Raw genomic sequence first — 18957 nt, forward strand, 5'->3', positions numbered from 1 at the left:
GTGGATCAAGGACCTCCACCTAAACCCAGATATACTGAATCTAATATAAGAAAATGTGTGGAAGAGCCTCAAATTCATAGGCTGGCATGACCACCCAGTTCTCCCAGAGTCTAGACCACCAACTAAGGAGTGTACCTGGAGGAATCCATGGCTCAAGATACATATGTAGCAGAGAATGGACTCTCTGACAGCAATGGGAGGGAAGACTGCTTTGATGCCCCTGGGTAGGGGGATGTTTGAGCAATGGCTGAGAGAGTGTGGAGGGGTGAGGGGGCACTCTCATACAGGCAAAGGAATAGGGAGGCCATATGTAGGATGGGAGATTGGTGGAGGGAGTAACAGGAAGTGAGATATCATTTGAGATGTCAACAAATGGAATGATAAATAAAAAAAAGTATGGTCATATTCGTACACCTACATCCTGTATCCCAAGAAACTCAAATAAACCTGCACCTGTGTGGACCAGTAACCCCATGACAATATAATTTGTTGAAAGAGCAGAAGGACTTAGGAAAACGATGATGGTAAGTGATGAGACACTGATATGGCTCAGTACATAAGTGTCTGCTGCCAAAATAAGACCTGACTCTGTTGACAGGATCCACACTGGACAAGGAAACCTGATTGCTGAAGTTGTATTCTGACCTCCATACATGTGCTTTCACACACATGCATCGAGGCACAAAAACAAACACTAAAAAATGAATAGAAATATGTACCCTTAAATTATAAGGAAAAACACAAACATAAAAAAAAACCCAAATTGTAATGCCCAGTGGTAATGCATCACTTGAGACTAAGAAGGAAAAGCTGTCAATCACACTCCAGGCAGATATACAGGAAGATCCTTCTCAGAAACATCAAAAATGTTAAAAGAAAAAAATAGTTCACATAAAACAAAGAGGAACTAAGAAAACCACACTTAAATTTGTACTGTAGTGTGAAATGTTCACACATGTTTGCTACAATATGGCCATGACAGTAATGTGCACAGGTGAGGCAGACACTGGTGGGATGAGGAAACCCCATCTGTGTAAGACCTAACTGCAGAGGGTCTACTGCCTGGCCATGTCACACCACTGAGGAAGTCAGAGCGTGGTGCTGAGGAGGGCAGTTCCTCTTTCTGTGGGGCTGCTGATATATGACAATGTCATGGGGACTGCCCGGCCTCCAGGGCCACACCCTGTACCCAATCCCTTCAGAAAGGCTCTGTAGCTCTGCCCTCAAGCACAGTTGCAGCCACTGAGGGGAGATGCCATGTCCTGCACCTTCACAGCCCTGCTCTGTCTTGGTGAGATGTGAAGAGGGGGAGGGGATACTGAGGTCTGGAAATGATCATGGCCTGTAGACCAGCACTCACCCAGAAGGAAACCCCAGGGTCTGAGAGGTTTCTGCAGCCTTACTCAGCCTGAGGAACAAATCTCTTACAAAGAACTCTCTTCCAGGACTGACTCTGAGCCTCTGGATCCCAGTGCTGACAGGTGAGTGTGTCTGCAGCTGACCTGAAATGCTCTTTTCTTCACATCCAGTAGCCATGCCTGGGTTGTGAGGGTGGAAAACACCACCTGTGTATGAGTCCTGTGGGTGGCAGCAAGGTCATGGGGTTAAGGACTGCAATCTGAGTGTGTTTGTCCTGAGTCCTAGTTGCTGTTACTTGCAGGGTCCCTCCCTAAGCCTATCCTCAGAGTACAGCCAGACTCTGTGGTCTCCAGGAGGACTAAGGTGACCTTCTTGTGTGAGGAGACAATTGGAGCCAATGAGTACTACCTCTATAAAGATGGAAAGCTATATAAAACAGTAACAAAGAACAAACAGAAGCCAGCAAACAAGGCTGAATTCTCATTCTCAAATGTAGACCTCAGTAATGCAGGGCAATATCGATGTTCCTACAGCACCCAGGATGAATCATCAGGCTACAGTGACCCCCTGGAGCTAGTGGTGACAGGTGAGAGACACACAGGATCCTAGGCCCCAGGTTATAACTGTCCACACTTGGCTCTGTTAACAAGAATGCCCACCCTCACTGTGGGAACCTCAGAGCCAAGGAGAATAATGAGGCCTGTGGACATTTAACTGACTCCTCCGTCTCTCCAGGTGCCTACAGGAAACCCAGCCTTTCTGCCCAGGCCAGCCCTGTGGTAACTTCAGGAGGGTATGTCACCCTCGAGTGTGAGTCCGGGGAGAACTATCACAGGTTCATTCTGACTGTAGAAGGACCACAGAAGTTCTCATGGACGCAAGACTCACAGTATTACCACTATACAGGGAAGTACCACGCCCTGTTCTCTGTGGGCCCTGTGACCCCCAACCAGAGATGGATATTCAGATGCTACAGTTATGACAGGTACACACCATATGTGTGGTCACCTCCAAGTGAATCCGTGGAGCTCCTGGTCTCAGGTGAGGAGCCTCAGCCTTTCCATAGAATGATATTGGAATCATACAGGTTTCAGAGACCACTTGATGTGTGGTGTATGTGAGGATCCAGGGCTCTTTTGAACCTTGACACAGAGCACAGGAATCAGTGAGTCCAAGGCTCACAGTGACAGCCAAGCACAGGGTTCCCATTAGGGAGAGGATTCTTTATAAGGGCTTCTGTTACTCTGGATCAGCTTTAGTACAGTATACCCGAGCTCAGAGATTCTGGAATAACAGAGAGAGGAAGGATGATGGTAGCTAGAGAGGTTGAGGATACCAGAGGACACGCCCTGGAGAACACAGAATCAACTAAGCAGGAATCCTAAGGGCTCACAGAGCCTACATGGGAGTGCCCTAGGACCTCTGCATACATGCTGTGACTGCTCCAAATGATACCATTTTTTATAGCCGGTCGTGGTGGAGCACGCCTTTAATCCCAGCACTTGGGAGGCAGAGGCAGGCACATTTCTGAGTTTGAGGCCAGCCTGGTCTACAGCGTGAGTTTTAGGGCAGACAGGGCTATACAGAGAAACCCTGTCCCAAAAAACCAAAACCAAAAAACAAAACAAAAACAAAAAAATTTTTTTTGGTGGTAGTGGGATTATATTTCACTGTGTGGTCCTGTTTTATTTAAATGGAACTCATTCTGTAGACCAGGCTGGCCTCCAACTCAGAAATCCACCTGCCTCTGCCTCCTTTGAACGCAGATTAAATGTGTGTTCCAGAAGCACCTGGCTTGCTTCAGTTTCTTATTTTCTCCTAACAGTGTGAGTGGGGATGTCTCTGACAGTTTTACCTACACATGGGATCTTTGTGCTCCTAGTGGCTTGCCTTGTCCAGTCCTAATATGAGGGTGTGGGCCTCGTGTTCTTGCATCTTTTTATGCCATGTTCAGCTGATATCACTAAAAAGCCTTCTCTTCTCTGACACAGAGGAGCAGTGAATCTGGGAGAGAGGGGAGGTGGGGAGAACTGTGTCATATCAGGAAGGAGGGAAGAATGGGATGTTGTCTTCTGGTGTATTGGTGGGAGAAGAACGAAAAAGACAAAGGAAACATCTTCTGGTGGGACATTCTCTGTGCCACTTTCCAACACACCCATGTGCTTCACTCTGACTTCCATGTAGGTAATCTCCAAAAACCAACCATCAAGTCTGAACCAGGCTCTGTGATCGCCTTTGAAAGAGCAATGACCATCTGGTGTCAGGGGAACCTGGATGCAGAAGTATATTTTCTGTATAATGAGGGAAGCCAAAAAACACAGAGCACACAGACCCTACAGGAGCCTGGGAACAAGGGCAAGTTCTTCTTCCCTTATGTGACAGGACAACATGCAGGGCAATATCGCTGTTATTGTTACAGCTCAGCTGGTTGGTCACAGCCCAGTGACACCCTGGAGCTGGTGGTGACAGGTGAGGGGACAGTCAGATTCTCAACTCCAGACTCTGCTCTCAGGAGTCTTCCCTTCCCAGAGAGTATCCCAAGAGAACACTGGGATGGTGTGAGAACATGTAACAGACGGCCTCCTTCTCTCCTAGGAATCTATGAACACTATAAACCCAGGCTCTCAGTACTGCCCAGCCCTGTGGTGACAGCAGGTGGAAACATGACACTCCACTGTGCCTCTCAAGGTCACTATGATAAATTCATTCTCACCAAGGAAGATGAGAAATTCACCAGCTCACTGGACACAGATTATATACCTTCTCGTAGACAGTACCAAGCCCTGTTTATTATAGGACCCACAACCCCAACCCATACAGGGACATTCAGATGTTATGGTTACTACAAGAATGCCCCACAGCTCTGGTCAGTACCTAGTGATCTCCAACAAATACTCATCTCAGGTAAGTCCCCACTATCATTCTCTAAACATTTTCTGAGGCCCTAAGCCCTTGGCCACAGGCCTGCCCCTCTGCTGAGTTGCAGGGGGAGAAGAACAAAATGGAGAGTTTGTGTTCTCAAACACAGCCCTGATTGGGGAGAAGAGGGGACATGCACAAGGGCAGGAGGGGAGGGCAAAGGTGTTTGGTAAGAACCAAACCTCAGTCTCTAGCTGTCACCTTCCCTCTAGGGCTGTCCAAGAAGCCCTCTCTGCTGACTCAACAAGGCCATATCCTGGACCCTGGAATGACCCTCACCCTGCAGTGTTTCTCTGACAGCAACTATGACAGATTTGCTCTGCACAAGGTGGGGGGAGCTGTCATCATGCAGCACTCTAGCCAGCAGACTGACACTGGCTTCTCTGTGTCCAACTTCACACTGGGCTATGTGAGCACCTCCACTGGAGACCAATACAGATGCTATGGTGCACACAACCTCTCCTCTGAGTGGTCAGCCTCCAGTGACCCCCTGGACATCCTGATCACAGGTGAGGAACTCAACAGACTCAATCAGGAACCTAGCCTCTGCTCAGGCTCTCATGGGGGAGCTGGGGAGCTGATGGCCAGGATGGATACAGGAATCCTAAGCAGGAGTAGACGCAAGAAGACAAGAACAGGAGTTGAGCTCAGTCAGAGAAAAGAGACAGAGGCCCAGGTTCTCAGGGTGGACTCATGTGTTATTCGAGCTCAGAACAAGGAAGCTAGCCTCTCATCATGCCTCTTCTCTTTAGGGCAGCTCCAAATCACTCCTTCCCTCTCAGTGAAGCCTAACTACACAGTGCACTCAGGAGAGAACGTGACCCTGCTGTGTTCGTCAATGTACTCTGTGGATACTTTCATTCTGTCCAAGGAGGGATCAGCCCAGCAACCCCTGAGACTAAAATCAAAGTCCCATGATCAGCAGTCCCAGGCAGAATTCTTCATGAATGCTGTGACCTCCCATCTGTCAGGCATCTACAGGTGCTATGGTGCTCAAGACTCATCTTTCTACCTCTTGTCATCTGCCAGTGCCCCTGTGGAGCTCACAGTCTCAGGTGAGTGATCCTGACATCTCAGCATGAATCACTTCCATATTGTAGCAGAGCTGTTTACTTGGGTGGGATTAAGGAGACAAAAGGAAGATGGCTTTGTCAGAAGACAGTTTCCCTGGCAGAGGAGTTAATGCCAGCAGTGCTCCCTCGAGTAATGTCCACTCAGTCCTCTCCTGCAATCTAGGTTTGGAGTAGCGATTATCAGTATCTTGCGGAGTTTACAGGGCAGATAGAGGACAGTGAGCCAAGTGAGGATCCTGGGTTTGCATCTAATCCTCATCCTCTTCTTGTTCTGTTTCCTAGGACCCATCAAACCCTCTACCTCGCCACCCACAATGTCCTTGCCACTAGATGGTAAGTATCAGGCACTCTGTGCAGGGCGTATGCTCCCACCCCAGGCTGCCTGGCAGCTCTTGGCCCACCACAGTCCTCATTTCTCTCTCACTTCAGCTTGTGGATGTAGGAGGCAAACAAAGATCTCACCAGAGACCACTGAAGCTGGGGCTCAGAGGTTGGGCTACAGCAGGGAGATTCAGAGAGAAATATTTAGGCTCATCATGGGGGATGGGGCAGTTGTGGGAAGTTGAAAGCAGGGAACACAAACACGCAGTTCCCTATCTTAGCCCTAAAGCTCTGCCTGGCCCCTGACGCCTGCATGGAGTCAGGCCTCAGAAGGGCAATAAACACTTTGTTAAAATATGTGCTCAGATGAACAACAGCTACTTAGAGTCTTGATACAGCTGCCTCTAGATATCTTGACTTGGTCAAGTCCTTCTCTTTCTAGGCTGCTGTTCCTCTGAGTATGAATAGAAGCCTGCCCTCATGTCTTAACTTATTTGGGTCTTTTGTTTTGTTTTGTTTTGTTTTTCCTTTGTGTTTTGATCTGTTTCTTTTTTGTTTCTGTGCTGGCCTTGGTGGTGACCTCTCCTGACAGAAAAGGCCTTCAGAATCTGATTCTGCAGGGCCTAGAGCCACACTGTAGCGACATGAGTAAGGGTGGGATACACAGCCATAGCACGACATTCACACTCCTTCTCTCCAACTCACTGCTCTCAGCTCTGGTGCAGAGAGCAGGGCTGGAAGTCAGACTTTCTTGGTTCAACTCTGCCACTTCCAGTCAGGTGAACTGGCTGGATAGGAAAAGACACAATTCCATGGTACATGGTTGTAAAGATGGGAGATGATGTGTGCAGAGACCCAGCATGAGCCTGTCACACAGTAGGTGCTCAGGTAAGCAGCAAAGGTCTCCACTAATGATGTCACTTGTGCCTCAGGACTGCATATGTACCTGAAGGTTCTCATTGGAGTGTCTGTGGCCTTCCTCCTGTTCCTCTTCATCCTCATCTTCATTCTTCTCCGACGAAGACATCAGGGAAAATTCAGGAAAGATGGTGAGGAGGGTATGTGTAACTTGGGTCGCAGGAGGTGGTGTGTCTCCCTGTGAACATCCAAGCAGGGGCTCAGACACCAGCCATAGGGAAAACTCAAACTGGGGCAGGGTAGTTTAGAAACATGTGCAGATCTCAGACCAGAAGGCAATTTGTCTCAGAATCTATGCAATGCCTGTGAACATTACCGTGTTCTGGGACATTTCCTCACTCAGCCTTGTGTTGCAAAGACCCCTTCCTTCCTTCCCTGAGCACGCCTGGGGGAGGGGCTTCCCATCCTCCTAGCTGAGGCTCCCCTCCCTTGCAGTCCAGAAAGAGAAAGACTTGAAACTTTCTACAGGAGCTGAAGAGCCCATAACCAGGAAAGGAGAACTCCAGAAGAGGTAAATCACAGAGACCTACACCCCTGCCCGTATGACACATCTCACTGCTAAGTGACATCTCCTTGTCCCTCCAGGCCCAACCCAGCTGCTGCCACCCAGGAAGAAAGCCTATGTGAGAGAAAAGGAGTCCTGGGAGGGGAGATGCCTGAGGCTTCAGAATTACTGGGGTGTTGGAGAGGTCTTGAGGGTTTCATTGTATGGATCTGAACTTCACTTGATGGAAACAGGGATGTCCCAACTTTCCCTGATTCTCTGTCCCAACCTGGAGCAAGGCAGGAAACTAGGGGTCTGAGACATCCCTAGACTCTGGTCAGGAGACATCCTATTTGTTCTGCTATGACAGATGCTTCAGTGGAGGACATGCAAACTGAGGATGGTGTGGAGCTGAACAGCTGGGTAAGACACCTGTCCTCATCCACAGTGCTAAACCTTAGGGCCAAGTTTAGTACAGGGGTTTTCTTTCTTCTCCCTCCCTCAGCTCTCAGCAATATCCACAGCTGACCACTCCCGCCCTTTGCCCAGCACCTGCCTCCTGTGTTCTATGTCTCACTCTCTCCTGGTTTTCCTGGGACCATGTTTCTTCCAGCTCCTGTCCCCTTTCTGGCTCTTTTAGCATGTGTCTGGTGATTCTCTGAGGGGAAATCCTGGATGGAGAAGCCCACAGAGATATCTAAGGGACAGCAACTCCTGGCAGGGAACACAGAACAAAAGGAACTTGAACAGATAATGTGTATGGATCTTTTGCCTACATATATGACTCTGCATCACATGCCTGTATGATGCTCACAGAGGCCAGACAAGCAAATCAGAAGATACACTGAAACTAGGGTTACAGATGATTATAGGCTTCTCTGGGGGTTCTAGGACCCAAACCCATGTCCTCTGCAATAGCAGCCAGTGCTCTTAATCATGGAGCCATCTCTCCAACCCCCAGAAACATATTTTCAGAAAGATGGACTGTGTGGCTAGAGCCAAGACAGCAAGGGTCTGAATGTCAGGTTAAGCTAGAAATGTAAGAAGGAAACCCAGGAAGTTCCCATCAGAGAGGCAGTAATCTAAACAGGTCACTCTAGCCATGCTATGGAAACTGGCCAGAGAAGATCCTCAGGGGACCAGGAAGACACTGTCTGACCTCACTACTTCCTTGCTACAGACACCACCTGAGGAAGATCCCCAGGGAGAGACTTATGCCCAGGTGAAACCCTCCAGGCTCAGGAAGGCAGGACATGTCTCACCTTCTGTCATGTCAAGGGAACAACTGAACGCAGAATATGAACAAGCAGAAGAGGGCCAAGGAGCAAACAATCAGGTGGGTCCTGTCCTCCACAGACCTGCAGGTTTCCCCAAGCAAATCACATACCTTTCTCTCACCCTCTCCCACTCCAGGCTGCCGAATCTGGGGAGTCCCAGGATGTGATCTACGCCCAGCTGTGCAGCAGGACACTCAGACAGGGGGCAGCTGCATCTCCTCTCTCCCAGGCAGGGGAAGCCCCAGAGGAGCCCAGTGTATATGCTACTCTGGCGGCTGCTCGTCCAGAGGCTGTTCCCAAGGACATGGAGCGATGACCCCCTGCCTGCCAGGATGCCTAGCAGAGACCTCCAAGGGACTCTGGGAACTTTTGGAAACGTGACTGCACTTTAAGTAACATCACAGTTTGGAAATAAAGCTAGAGATTTCTCAATAATCAAGTGAAATGAGAAATGAAATGGAAGGGAAGGTTTTACATTGAGTGCTAGCTTTAATGATATTTCTCAACAAAGCTAGGAAATGAGAAAATTTACAGGCACTGTTGCACAGCCCCACAATTCCAACCCACGGGAGGCTGAGGAGGGGAATTTGTTTTGTGGCCATGGTGAGTTATCTAGTGAACTTCATGCCAACCTGGGCTACAGAGTGTTTTAAACATTAGCCACCAAAGGCCAGCGTAGAACACACCTGAAATCCCAGCATTTTAGAGGAGTGGAAAGGAGGGAGGGTCAAGAGGTCAAGGTCATCTTCAGCTACATAGCCTAGGTGTAAGAGACCAGCCTGGAACACACTAGACCCTTTCTAAAAATGAATCAATAGGCCAAGCTTGGAATTGCACGCCTTCCGTCTCAGAACTAAGGAGGTAGAGCCAGGTAGATCTTTTGGACTTAGAAATTTTGGGCTCATCAGTGTCAGGTTATTTTCTTATGGATATATTTTATTTATGTGTATTTATGTATGTATGTATGTATGTATGTATATATATGTGTTTGCTCAGTGAGATAGCTCAGTAGGTAAAGAAAGGCACTTGCCACCAGGACTGTTCAATTATCAGAGAAACAGTGGAAGGAGAAAACTGACTGGGAGAATCTTTTCTCACCTCCACCTAAGTCCTGGGTGTCCTTCCTACACCCAATAGGTAAATAAAACAATTAAAAAGTAGACAAAAGGCTGGGGAGATGGCTCAGCAGTTTACACCACTGACTGCTCTTTCAGAGGTCCTGAGTTCAATTCCCAGCAATCACATGGTGGCTCACAACCATCTGTAATAGGATCAAATGCCCTCTTCTGGTGTGTCTGAAGACAGCTACAGTGTATTCATATACATAAAATAAACAATTTTTTTTTAAAAGTAGACGAAGCCCTGTCTCAAAAAACCAAAAAAAAAAAAAAAAGTAGACAAAAAAAAAAAAAAAACACACACACACAAATGAAAGCTTGGAATGGTGGTGTATAGCCTATGATGGTTGTCCCCCTGCCTCAGCTCCTGGCATGTACAATCCTATATTCTCATTACTTTTTTTTTAATTTTTATTTTATTGGGTATTTTCTTTATTTACATTTCAAATGTATTTCCCTTGGGGTTGGGGTTTAGCTTAGAGGTAGAGCACTTGCCTAGCAAGCGCAAGGCCCTGGGTTCGGTCCTCAGCTCTGGAAAAAAAAAATGTTTTCCCCTTCCCAGGTCTCCCCTTCTGAAATCCCCTACCCCATCTCCCCTCCACCTGCCTCTATGAGGGTGCTCCCCACCGACCCACTCTTGTCTTCCCACCCTGGCATTCCCCCACACTGGGGCATTGACCACCCTCAGGCCGAGGGCCGCTCCTCCCACTGAATTCCAACAAGGCCATCCTCTGGCACATATGAGGCCAGCGCCATGGGTCCCTCCATGTGTACTCTTTGGTTGGTGGTTCAGTCCCCGGGAGCACCTGGGGGTTGGGGGGTTGGCCGGTTAACTGTTGCTCCCTCCACGGAGCTGCAAACCCCCTCAACTCCTTCAGTCCCTTCTCCAACTCCTCCATCGGAGACCCGAGCGCTCAGTCCAATGGTTGGCTGTGAGCATCCACCTCTGTATTTGTCAGGCTCTGGCAGGGCCTCTCAGGAGACAGCTATATCAGGCTCCTGTCAGCAAGCACTTCTTGGCATCAGCAATAGTGTCTGGGTTTGGTGTCTGTATATGGGATGAATCCCCAGGTGGGGCAGTCTCTGGATGGTCTTTCCTTCAGTCCCTGCTTCATACTTTGTCTCCATATTTCCTTCTGTATTTTGTTCCCCCTTCTAAAAAGCACTGAAGCATCCACACATTTTGGTCTTCCTTCTTCCTAGGCTTCATATGGTCTGTGAATTGAATCTTGGGTATTCTGAACTTTTGGACTAATATCCACTCATCAGTGTCAGGTTATTTTCTTAAGGATATATTTTATTGATATGTGTGTATGTATGTATGTGTGTGTGATTATTTGCCATGTGTAAGTAAGTGCTCATGGAGGACAGATTGGATATTGGAGCTGGAGGTACATTTTTTGAGTTACACACTGTGGGTGCTGGGAATTGAACTCAGGTTCTCTGCAGGAGCGTGCATGCTCTTAACCACAAAGCCATCTCCACAGCCTCCCTACATTCGTTTAAAGTAGTAACGGCAGAAGACTACAATATTATAGGAACATCTTAGGAGATGAACATAAAATGGACAGGTCCCTTGAGGTCAAAAAGTTATTTTTATTGCTTAATAAACAAAATCTGAGTTGATTGCCACACATTGAACATGCTGTCACTAGAATAGTTCCCCTTTGGAAATTCTCTTTCTGGAAGCTTTGCTGGTGATTTTTCCCAAATGTCTGTGTATTTGAAGTACACTCTGAAACTACAGAAAGAGGAAACAGAACCCAGCGTAGTTTGAAAGACCTGAAAATAATCATTAACAAAACCAACACAGAAACTAAAAATCTTAGCAAGAAAGCTCTTTCACAGCAACCTAGATGTGATAGGCCAGGCAGTGGTGGCGCACGCCTTTAGTCCCAGCACTCGGGAGGCAGAGGCAGGCGGATTTCTGAGTTCGAGGCCAGTCTGGTCTACAGAGTGAGTTCCAGGACAGCCAGGGCTACACAGAGAAACCCTGTCTCGGAAAAACCAAAAAAAAAAAAAAAAAAAAAAAAAAAAAAAAAAGGCCATCACCACACTAGGGTTTGTCATTCGTTTGTTGTTGTTCTATTTTAATATTGACTTCAAAAACATCAAGTAGCTTAAAATGTAAAAATTGTTCGGCCTGGTGGCACAGTCCTGAGATCCCAGTTACTCTGATAGAAACTATAAAATCTTTGTTGGCTACGGGGTGAGTTCAAGGCCCTTCTGTACAACTTAGTGAGATCCTGTCCCCCCAAAAAAGCAGGGCTAGGGATGTAGCTCAGTATTAGAGCACTTGCCTGCCACTCAAAGCACGAAACCCCACCCTTATTAGGCGTATTTCTGGGTCCTCAGTTACCTTCTTTTTCTTTTCATTGTTTGATGTACATCAGATATGATGTAGCCCTGACTGGACTCAAACTTGCTATTTAACTGAGACCTTGAACTTCTGATCATCTTGCTCCACCCTCTAAATGACTTGTTCACAGGCTTGTGCCACCTGGTCTAACTCTGGGACCTGTCTGTTCTGTGCCTGGTTTTGTGGCAATGACACTGGTCATGTTGCTGTGATTCTAGATAATAATTTGAAGTTGGGTATGTTGATACATCACTGTTTAAAATTAGTTTCTGTATTGGGGTTTTGTTTTGGTTTTGGTTTTATTTGGTTTTTGTTTGTTTGTTTTGTTTTTTGAGACAGGGTTTCTCTGTGTAGCCCTGGCTGTCCTGGAACTCACTTTGTAGACCAGGCTGGCCTCGAACTCAGAAATCCACCTGCCTCTGCCTCCCAAGTGCTGGGATTAAAGGTGTGCACCACCACGCCCGGCTATATTGGAGTATTTCATTTGTTTTTGTGTTTGTTTTCATGCTTTTTAGGTTTTTGGCTTTGTTGTGTCTTTTGGGTCTCATGTGTAGCCCTGGCTAACCTGGAAATTGTAGACCAGACTGGCCTCAAAGTCATTGGCCTTCAGAACCGTTGGGGTGATAGGCATCTATCACCACACCCAGTTTAGGATTTCCTAGTTCTGTAAAGAATGTCATTGGAATTTTGATGGAGATTGTGTTGAATTTCAACATTGCTTTGGTTCATATAAACATTTTACACTGGTGATTCATTAAATACAGGGTACCCTTTCTACCTTCCAGTGTCTACAATTTTACCTACTGTGCATGTTTGAAGACATGCGGAGTCACAGCAATACTGGTTATCTTTCCCGAAGATTCTCCATCTTTTTGGAGGGAGGGGGCAGGTAAACAAGATTCAGTTATCACTCCCTAAACCCAGAGCCCATGAACTTGGATAGGTTGGGTGGCCAGGTTGCTCCAGGGATCTTCCCATCTCCACCACCCCAACACTATAGGATTAACGCAACACCTTTTTTCACACAAACTATTTTGAACATTATCCTTTCCCCTTCCAATAAGCGCCCAATGTTGTTTTGGTTTTTTCATGTTTTTTTTTTGTTTGTTTTTGTTTTTTTGTTTTTCCGAGACAGGGTTTCTCTGTATAGCTCTGGCTGTCCTGGAACTTACTTTGTAGAGCAGGCTGGCCTCGAACTCAGAAATCTGCCTGCCTCTGCCTCCCAAGTGCTGGAATTAAAGGTGTGAGCCACCACTACCCGGCAAGCACCCAGTTTTTAAATGTCAGTGCTGTGGACCCAAATTCAGGTTCATACATTTGTACATTTCACTGAGCCATCTTCTCTGCCTTTAAACTTTTTTTCAGTTTTAACAGCTTTCACTGTAGAGGTCTTTCACCTCAGTTAGGTGGAGGTTTAATTCATGAACTTTTAACCCATAAATTGTAATACTGAAGCTATTAAGACTCACTGACTTCTAACCAAGAAAAAAATTGTCTCTTTAATTCTACATGGGGACAGCAGATCAACAGTCCTAGAAGCTCCAGGGTGGGCTGGGGACAGACTTCCAAACTCCTGCAGCACATACTAACTAATCTCAGACACAAACCTGTTGAGAACTACCCACAGGTAGCTGCAACTCACATTCTAGGGTAAAAGAACCATGCTGAGTGGAGAACGAGGGCAGGACAGGCGATATGGGCAGGTAAGGATTGCTTAGTTTCTGGTAAAAGATTAATCTCATCGTGAATGTCTGGGTTACTCTAATCCGAAGGATCTTGGGAAAACTTGGTGCCAAATAGGTCCTGACTATTCACTCCTGGTGGTGCCTAGTAAGCCAGCTTACTTCTGAAGGGCCCAGAAACAGGTCTCAAGTCTAACCCAAACCTTGTTTAATGTGCCTAGTTTTTAACTTTTCCTAGACATGTTTAATGACATATTCTCAAGTGCCTCAAGAAAATTCATGTGAAAACTTTAAAAAGACGCCATAAGTTTCATAAGGTTTAACTCACTAGCTCCAGGAATCCCTGAAGACTAATGATGCTAACTTGGTATTTACTTTCCAGAAGCAATGTTTATTCTCCCTCAGTTTGTGAGAGCACCATGGTAATAAGGGGCCCTTAGATCACAAGCTCCCATGAAGCACCCTAGCAACTGAATCTAACTGAAGCTTTTCAAGGTAGCAAAGCTATCACTTTCTAGCCCTGACTTATCCCTAACATCACAAAGAACACCAGTGTCTATCTCACAGGCATTTTAAACATACATCCTTCCTCCTTAGGTGTCCCTGCCATTTTAAGGATCTCTCAGCCCTAATAAACCCCAGGCTGCCTGGAGACCACTTGAATGAGAGCTTGTTCTGAAAGGTGAATGCCTTCTGATCTACCCAAATCACATTTTCACGTAGCCTAAGTGGCTAAACCATGGATGGAATTACCATTAGCCAGACCTCCAGATAGTGGTCACTTGCCATTGCCTTGAGATTCAATGCCAGCTTTACAGTACTTTTTCCTGCATCAAAGCTGGCCTTAAAAGCTGACCTAGAGGGCTGGTGAGATGGTTCAATGGGTAAGAGCACCTGACTGTTCAAATCCCAGTGGTGGCTCACAACCATCCCTAGTGAGATCTGTCACCCTCTTCTGGTGCGTCAGCTACACTGTATTAATTTATAATAAATCTTAAAAAAAAAAGCTGACCTGATTTCTCAAGGACTGAAATACAGAAGTAGCAAGCAGCTGTTGCTCCTTCAGTTGCTCTTTCCATCTCAAGCAGCCCTCATTTCTCAGTTCAAACCGCATATCTGCAAATCTTCCTGTCTGACTCAAGCTTCCTGGCAAGGGAAATAGAGAATGAGGAAGCCAACCTCCCCCCTGCCCAGAACAACACAAAGCTTTAGATAGGGAAGTTCTCAAGCAGCCCTAGGCAAACATCTCACTAGCTTATCTCCTGCTCACCAAAACCACATCTAGAGACACATGACTTACAAGAGCCACCCTAGAAGTTTTCAATCTCACTAGAGACTGGAACTTAGCTCCAAATGCCTTGCTTTCCACTGTATCACACAGTGCAGATAACATGTCTCCCTTGGGAACATTTACCAAATAGGTTAGTTGGACAGTAGCACAGCCTATGTGTAGTGGAGCAGTTGCACTCACTACAGAGAAGCACACCAATAAACCAAGTATCAATTCTTTATTTTTCAGCTGGAAAACAAGACAGTCCTCCAGTGCAGCCCAGTATTAATTAATCCTCTTCCTCATCATCACCAGCTCCAGCACCGCCCTGGCCTTTCTTGGCATTCTTCCTCTTCACTCGGCCTGGACGGCCACCACCATAAGGAGAGCGGAGGGAGAAGTCAATGTGCTTCTGAGAGTCCAGGCGAACAATGAAGGATGGGATGTTTACCACCTGCTTGCGGACCCTACGGGAAGAACAGGATAAGAGGACAAAGTGAGAGGCTGAACCATTTGGTCCTGCCCTTTGACTGCACGCTCATAGGCACTCCTGACCTCAGACTCAGATCTCAGTAACTTGGAAGGAAAACAAGAGTGCCCATACTAATGTTTTGATTTGCTTCCTGTCCACATTGTAATGCCATGTGGTCTCAAACCACCTCAGACAAGAGTACATCTCTGCCCATAAATGAAAGCTGGTGAGAAAGAAATGAGACTTCACTCTGTATAGCTGCCATGATTGGTGCTCATTTACAGAAGGGTTAATGAGCATGCAACTTCATTTACCCCAGTCACTTCAGACAGGTGCATTCTCAACTGGCAAATTAACAAGTAGAAATATAGCAATGAAGGTCTAGAGCTTTGTCACCTCAACATTGACTCCAAACAATCTCGGGGGGGGGAGGGGGCACCAAGAGCTGTTACCTGTCCAGCTGCTTGAATGCCTGGCAGACACCTTCACAAGGTGTACGGCTTGAGCCGCAGTGACCCTTGCGCTGGGCTATGGGGAAACAAGGCTGTCCCCAGTCCCCCATAAGCTGTTTGCAGGTTCTGAACCCTCAAGGGTAAGCTCACATCTGTCAGCTCCAAGGGCTGCACAGGAGATAGGAATGGCAACTTAGCAAAGGAAACCAACAGCACAAGTAGGGAAATAAAAAGTTTACAGGCCCAGCTGCAACTCACCTAATGTGCCGTTGGCGGATGAGCACGCGGGCATGGTGAATAGACTTGGCCAGGCCCAGCTTAAAGACCTGGGTCTGCAGCCGCCTCTCCAAGAAATCCTCAATCTTCAGGCCCAGGATGTAATCCAGCTTCATCTTGCCCTCGTCCAGCACCCCAATGCGAACAAGCCGCCGCAGGAGAGCATTGCCTGTGATGGGGGAGCAGCAGCCAATGAGGCCCGACCTCAGACTTCCTCAGTCTCTTACGGTAGAGGACTACAGCTTTCACTCATTTTTTGTAGGGAGCTCTGGTGCCTGATTGAGACCCTGACATGGCCACCGTGCCACCCTTTCACCAACAGGCACCCCGCTGGCTTACAGTTTTTCATCCAGCCTTTAACCCTAAGATTAAGAGGTCTAATGTTCTACTTTAAAAACAAATTTCATTTTCACAACCTGAAAAACTAGGGATAACAGTTCAAAGGTAATCTGAGGTACACATGTAAATATAGGTTAAAATACAGGCTCAATCTCGATAACATTGTATAAATGCTACCCAGATGCAAATGCAAAAACACATCCCCCAAATGGAAAAGATTATATCATTACTCTTACACTACCTAAAACTAAATAAAACATCCAGTATTAAGTCAGAAAAAGCATTAGTGCAACACCCATTGTCAAGCTTTTCTTTGACCTCCATTTGTCCAATGCAGACAGAACTAGATTTCTAGAAAACTCAAAAAGAACCCTTGTGCTGTGATGGGGGGGGGGGGGTCGCAGAGGGGAAACTGGGAAGAGAAATAATATTTAAAATGTAAATAAAATAACCAATAATAACAAAGAATCCTTGTGACACATACCTAGCACTTCTGAATGTCTGGCAGTTTATGGCAAGACTGACTTACATTTGAGCTCCAGGCCAATCTACACCAAGACCCTGTCTCAATCCCCACTAGCCTTGTTCAGTCACACCTCCCACGCCCGAAAACACTCAGCAACCACCACTCCTTCGAAAATAGGCTCATACACACCTTCAAACAGACGCCGAGGATCCTTCTCGTCCAGCGTCAACAGCTCCCGGGCCGCCTTACGGATCTTGGCCAGGGTAAACTTGACCCTCCAAACCTCACGTTTGTTCCGGAGTCCATACTCTCCTGCACGTGGTTGGGAAGAGACCATGGGGCCAGAGCCATGGGTTACTACCTGTGCATGGCGACTAGAGAACACAAAACTAATCTTAACTGCAATCCTCTGGCGCCACACAGGATGCTCCCGAACGAGCACGTGGGAGACAGACATCATGGCTACCTAACTCTTCCCGGATCCGCAATACGAAATTCTACTCTGGCCACTCACCAATCAACTTTAGCTCCTGGTCGAGACGCGATTTCTCGAAGGGTCTCCGTGGGGTCACATAGGTTTTGCGACAAACCCAGCTTCTGGCGACCGGCATGTTGACCTCGTTAGGCCCGCTGCGCCTGCGCAGTAAAGTATCGTTTTAAAAAATAATCTTGTGGCGCATGTGCAGCAAAACCCCACTAGGGGCACGGCGACACCAACTCGGCTCTCAGGGAAATCCGCCTTAGAAAACTTGAAAATGGGATTGTTCCACAACCGTGTTGTAATAACTTCCAGCCACCTTCGCCCCACCCTCTTACTCAGCGTGTTCGTGAAGATTCGAATGGCTCCGTTACCTTACACCATCAACCCCTAAAAGGCGAACTCAACAATCAGAACACTCACCTACGAACTCAGGCCCGAGACAAAGAGAGACGAGGCGGTTGGACCGAGGTCTTATAGTAACGTCGCCTTGCAGTGACGTCATCACGCACCGCTCGCGACTACGCCAATCAGAAGCAGGAAAGCCATAGAGACGAGCGGGCGGGCCAGAGCGGCGCTTCTCTGGGCCGACTTGCCAGGGAGGTGGTTAGACGATTGAAGGGCTATGGTGACATTTGGTTAATCCAAGAATTAACGAGGCTGCCCCTTCTAGGGCTAAAGCATTGATTGAGTAACCACAGTTGTCACTTTTTGTTTCAACAAAAACTCTTGGTAAAAACTTACAGGGAATTAACGGCAGCAGCCAAGGTTCCCCACCACTGTCTCAATCTCATGGCAGTGCCCTTGCCCTTAAAAGTACTCAGGCTTGTTTGGAGAGATGGCTCAGCGGTTAAGAGCACTGATTGCTCCTCCAAAGGTCCTGAGTTCAAATCCCCATAGTGGGTCACAACCATCTGTAATGAGATCTGACCACCTACTGTGTAATTAGATATAGTAGATAAATAAATCTTTTTTTAAAAGTGCTAAGCCGGGCGTGGTGGCTCACGCCTTTAATCCCAGCACTTGGGAGGCAGAGGCAGGCAGATTTCTGAGTTCGAGGCCAGCCTGGTCTACAAAGTGAGTGCCAGGACAGCCAGGGCTACACAGAGAAACCCTGTCTCAGAAAAAAAAAAAAAAAAAAAAAAAAAAAAAGTGCTAAGATTTTAGATGTGAGCCACAAAATATAATAATAAAAAATAAAAACATTATGAAAATAGTATAAATATATATGTCGAGCTGGGCTTATTTTAATATTGAAATACACATCTTGTGCTGGTTTGTCTTGACAGCTTGACACAAACCTAGACATGTGGAAAGAGGAACTCATTTAAGAAAGTGCCTCCAACATCTTGGCCTATAGGCAAGTCTCTCCTAATTTATTTATTGTTTTGATGCAGGGTTTCCTATCAAATGACTATGAATTCCAGATCCTTCTGTCTATACCTCCCAAGAGCTGGAATTACAATCTGCTTTCGTGCAACTGATAGTTGTTTGTTTGTTGAGACAGGGTCTTTCCTCTTAATCCTGGCTGTCCTGGAGCTTCCTATTCAAACTCACAGAGTTCTGCCTGGCTCTGTCTCCCAAGCGCTGGGATTAAAGACATGCACTACCAAGGCCAGCTTTGTGTATATCTGATATTTTATAACTATTTTTATTTAAGGGAAATGGGGTCTATGAGCCCTGGCTATCCTGGA

The 18957-nt window shown here is 46.8% G+C and overlaps 2 protein-coding genes across 4 annotated transcripts; one reads left to right on the plus strand and one right to left on the minus strand.

Annotated features, from left to right (window-relative positions):
• The first annotated feature begins 1210 nt into the window (after positions 1-1210).
• On the plus strand, positions 1211-8749 carry LOC110299517 (paired immunoglobulin-like receptor B). Of its 3 annotated transcripts, XM_085842429.1 has the most exons (15): positions 1211-1291; positions 1446-1481; positions 1661-1945; positions 2095-2400; positions 3544-3828; positions 3955-4263; positions 4491-4787; positions 5031-5333; positions 5634-5684; positions 6605-6721; positions 7026-7101; positions 7176-7213; positions 7445-7497; positions 8255-8410; positions 8488-8749. In XM_085842429.1, exons 1-15 carry the CDS (start codon positions 1258-1260, stop codon positions 8665-8667), a joined length of 2526 nt encoding a protein of 841 aa, XP_085698555.1. In that variant the 5' UTR covers positions 1211-1257; the 3' UTR covers positions 8668-8749. The 3 variants fall into 3 exon arrangements, with proteins under 3 accessions (XP_085698555.1, XP_085698553.1, XP_085698554.1); XM_085842427.1 differs by having other exon boundaries at positions 3544-4263; XM_085842428.1 differs by having other exon boundaries at positions 3544-4263; positions 7059-7101.
• Positions 8750-15003: 6254 nt separating this feature from the next.
• Rps9 (ribosomal protein S9) lies at positions 15004-17766 on the minus strand. Its single transcript, XM_021167419.2, has 5 exons — positions 17687-17766; positions 17300-17421; positions 16975-17097; positions 15963-16149; positions 15004-15247 (listed from the first exon to the last, which is right to left on the minus strand). Exons 2-5 carry the CDS (start codon positions 17394-17396, stop codon positions 15070-15072), a joined length of 585 nt encoding a protein of 194 aa, XP_021023078.1. The 5' UTR covers positions 17397-17421; positions 17687-17766; the 3' UTR covers positions 15004-15069.
• Positions 17767-18957: the final 1191 nt, after the last annotated feature.

The sequence above is a fragment of the Mus caroli genome, unplaced genomic scaffold (genome assembly GCF_978045245.1).
Source record: "Mus caroli unplaced genomic scaffold, Mus_caroli_1 scaffold_8, whole genome shotgun sequence".
Lineage (NCBI taxonomy): Eukaryota > Metazoa > Chordata > Mammalia > Rodentia > Muridae > Mus > Mus caroli.

Bases quoted from the DNA above. Each gene is read 5' to 3' on its own strand.
- LOC110299517 (XM_085842427.1), top strand. From the start codon at position 1,258: ATGTCCTGCACCTTCACAGCCCTGCTCTGTCTTG. The intron at 7,214-7,444 runs GTGAGAGAAAAG...CTGCTATGACAG, and splicing joins CACCCAGGAAGAAAGCCTAT to ATGCTTCAGTGGAGGACATG. The intron at 7,498-8,254 runs GTAAGACACCTG...TCCTTGCTACAG, and splicing joins GTGTGGAGCTGAACAGCTGG to ACACCACCTGAGGAAGATCC.
- Rps9 (XM_021167419.2), bottom strand. From the start codon at position 17,396: ATGCCGGTCGCCAGAAGCTGGGTTTGTCGCAAAACCTATGTGACCCCA. The intron at 16,150-16,974 runs GTGTGTATGAGC...CCCCCATCACAG, and splicing joins TCCTCGGCGTCTGTTTGAAG to GCAATGCTCTCCTGCGGCGG. The intron at 15,248-15,962 runs GTGAGTTGCAGC...TTCTTCCCGTAG, and splicing joins ATCCGCCAACGGCACATTAG to GGTCCGCAAGCAGGTGGTAA.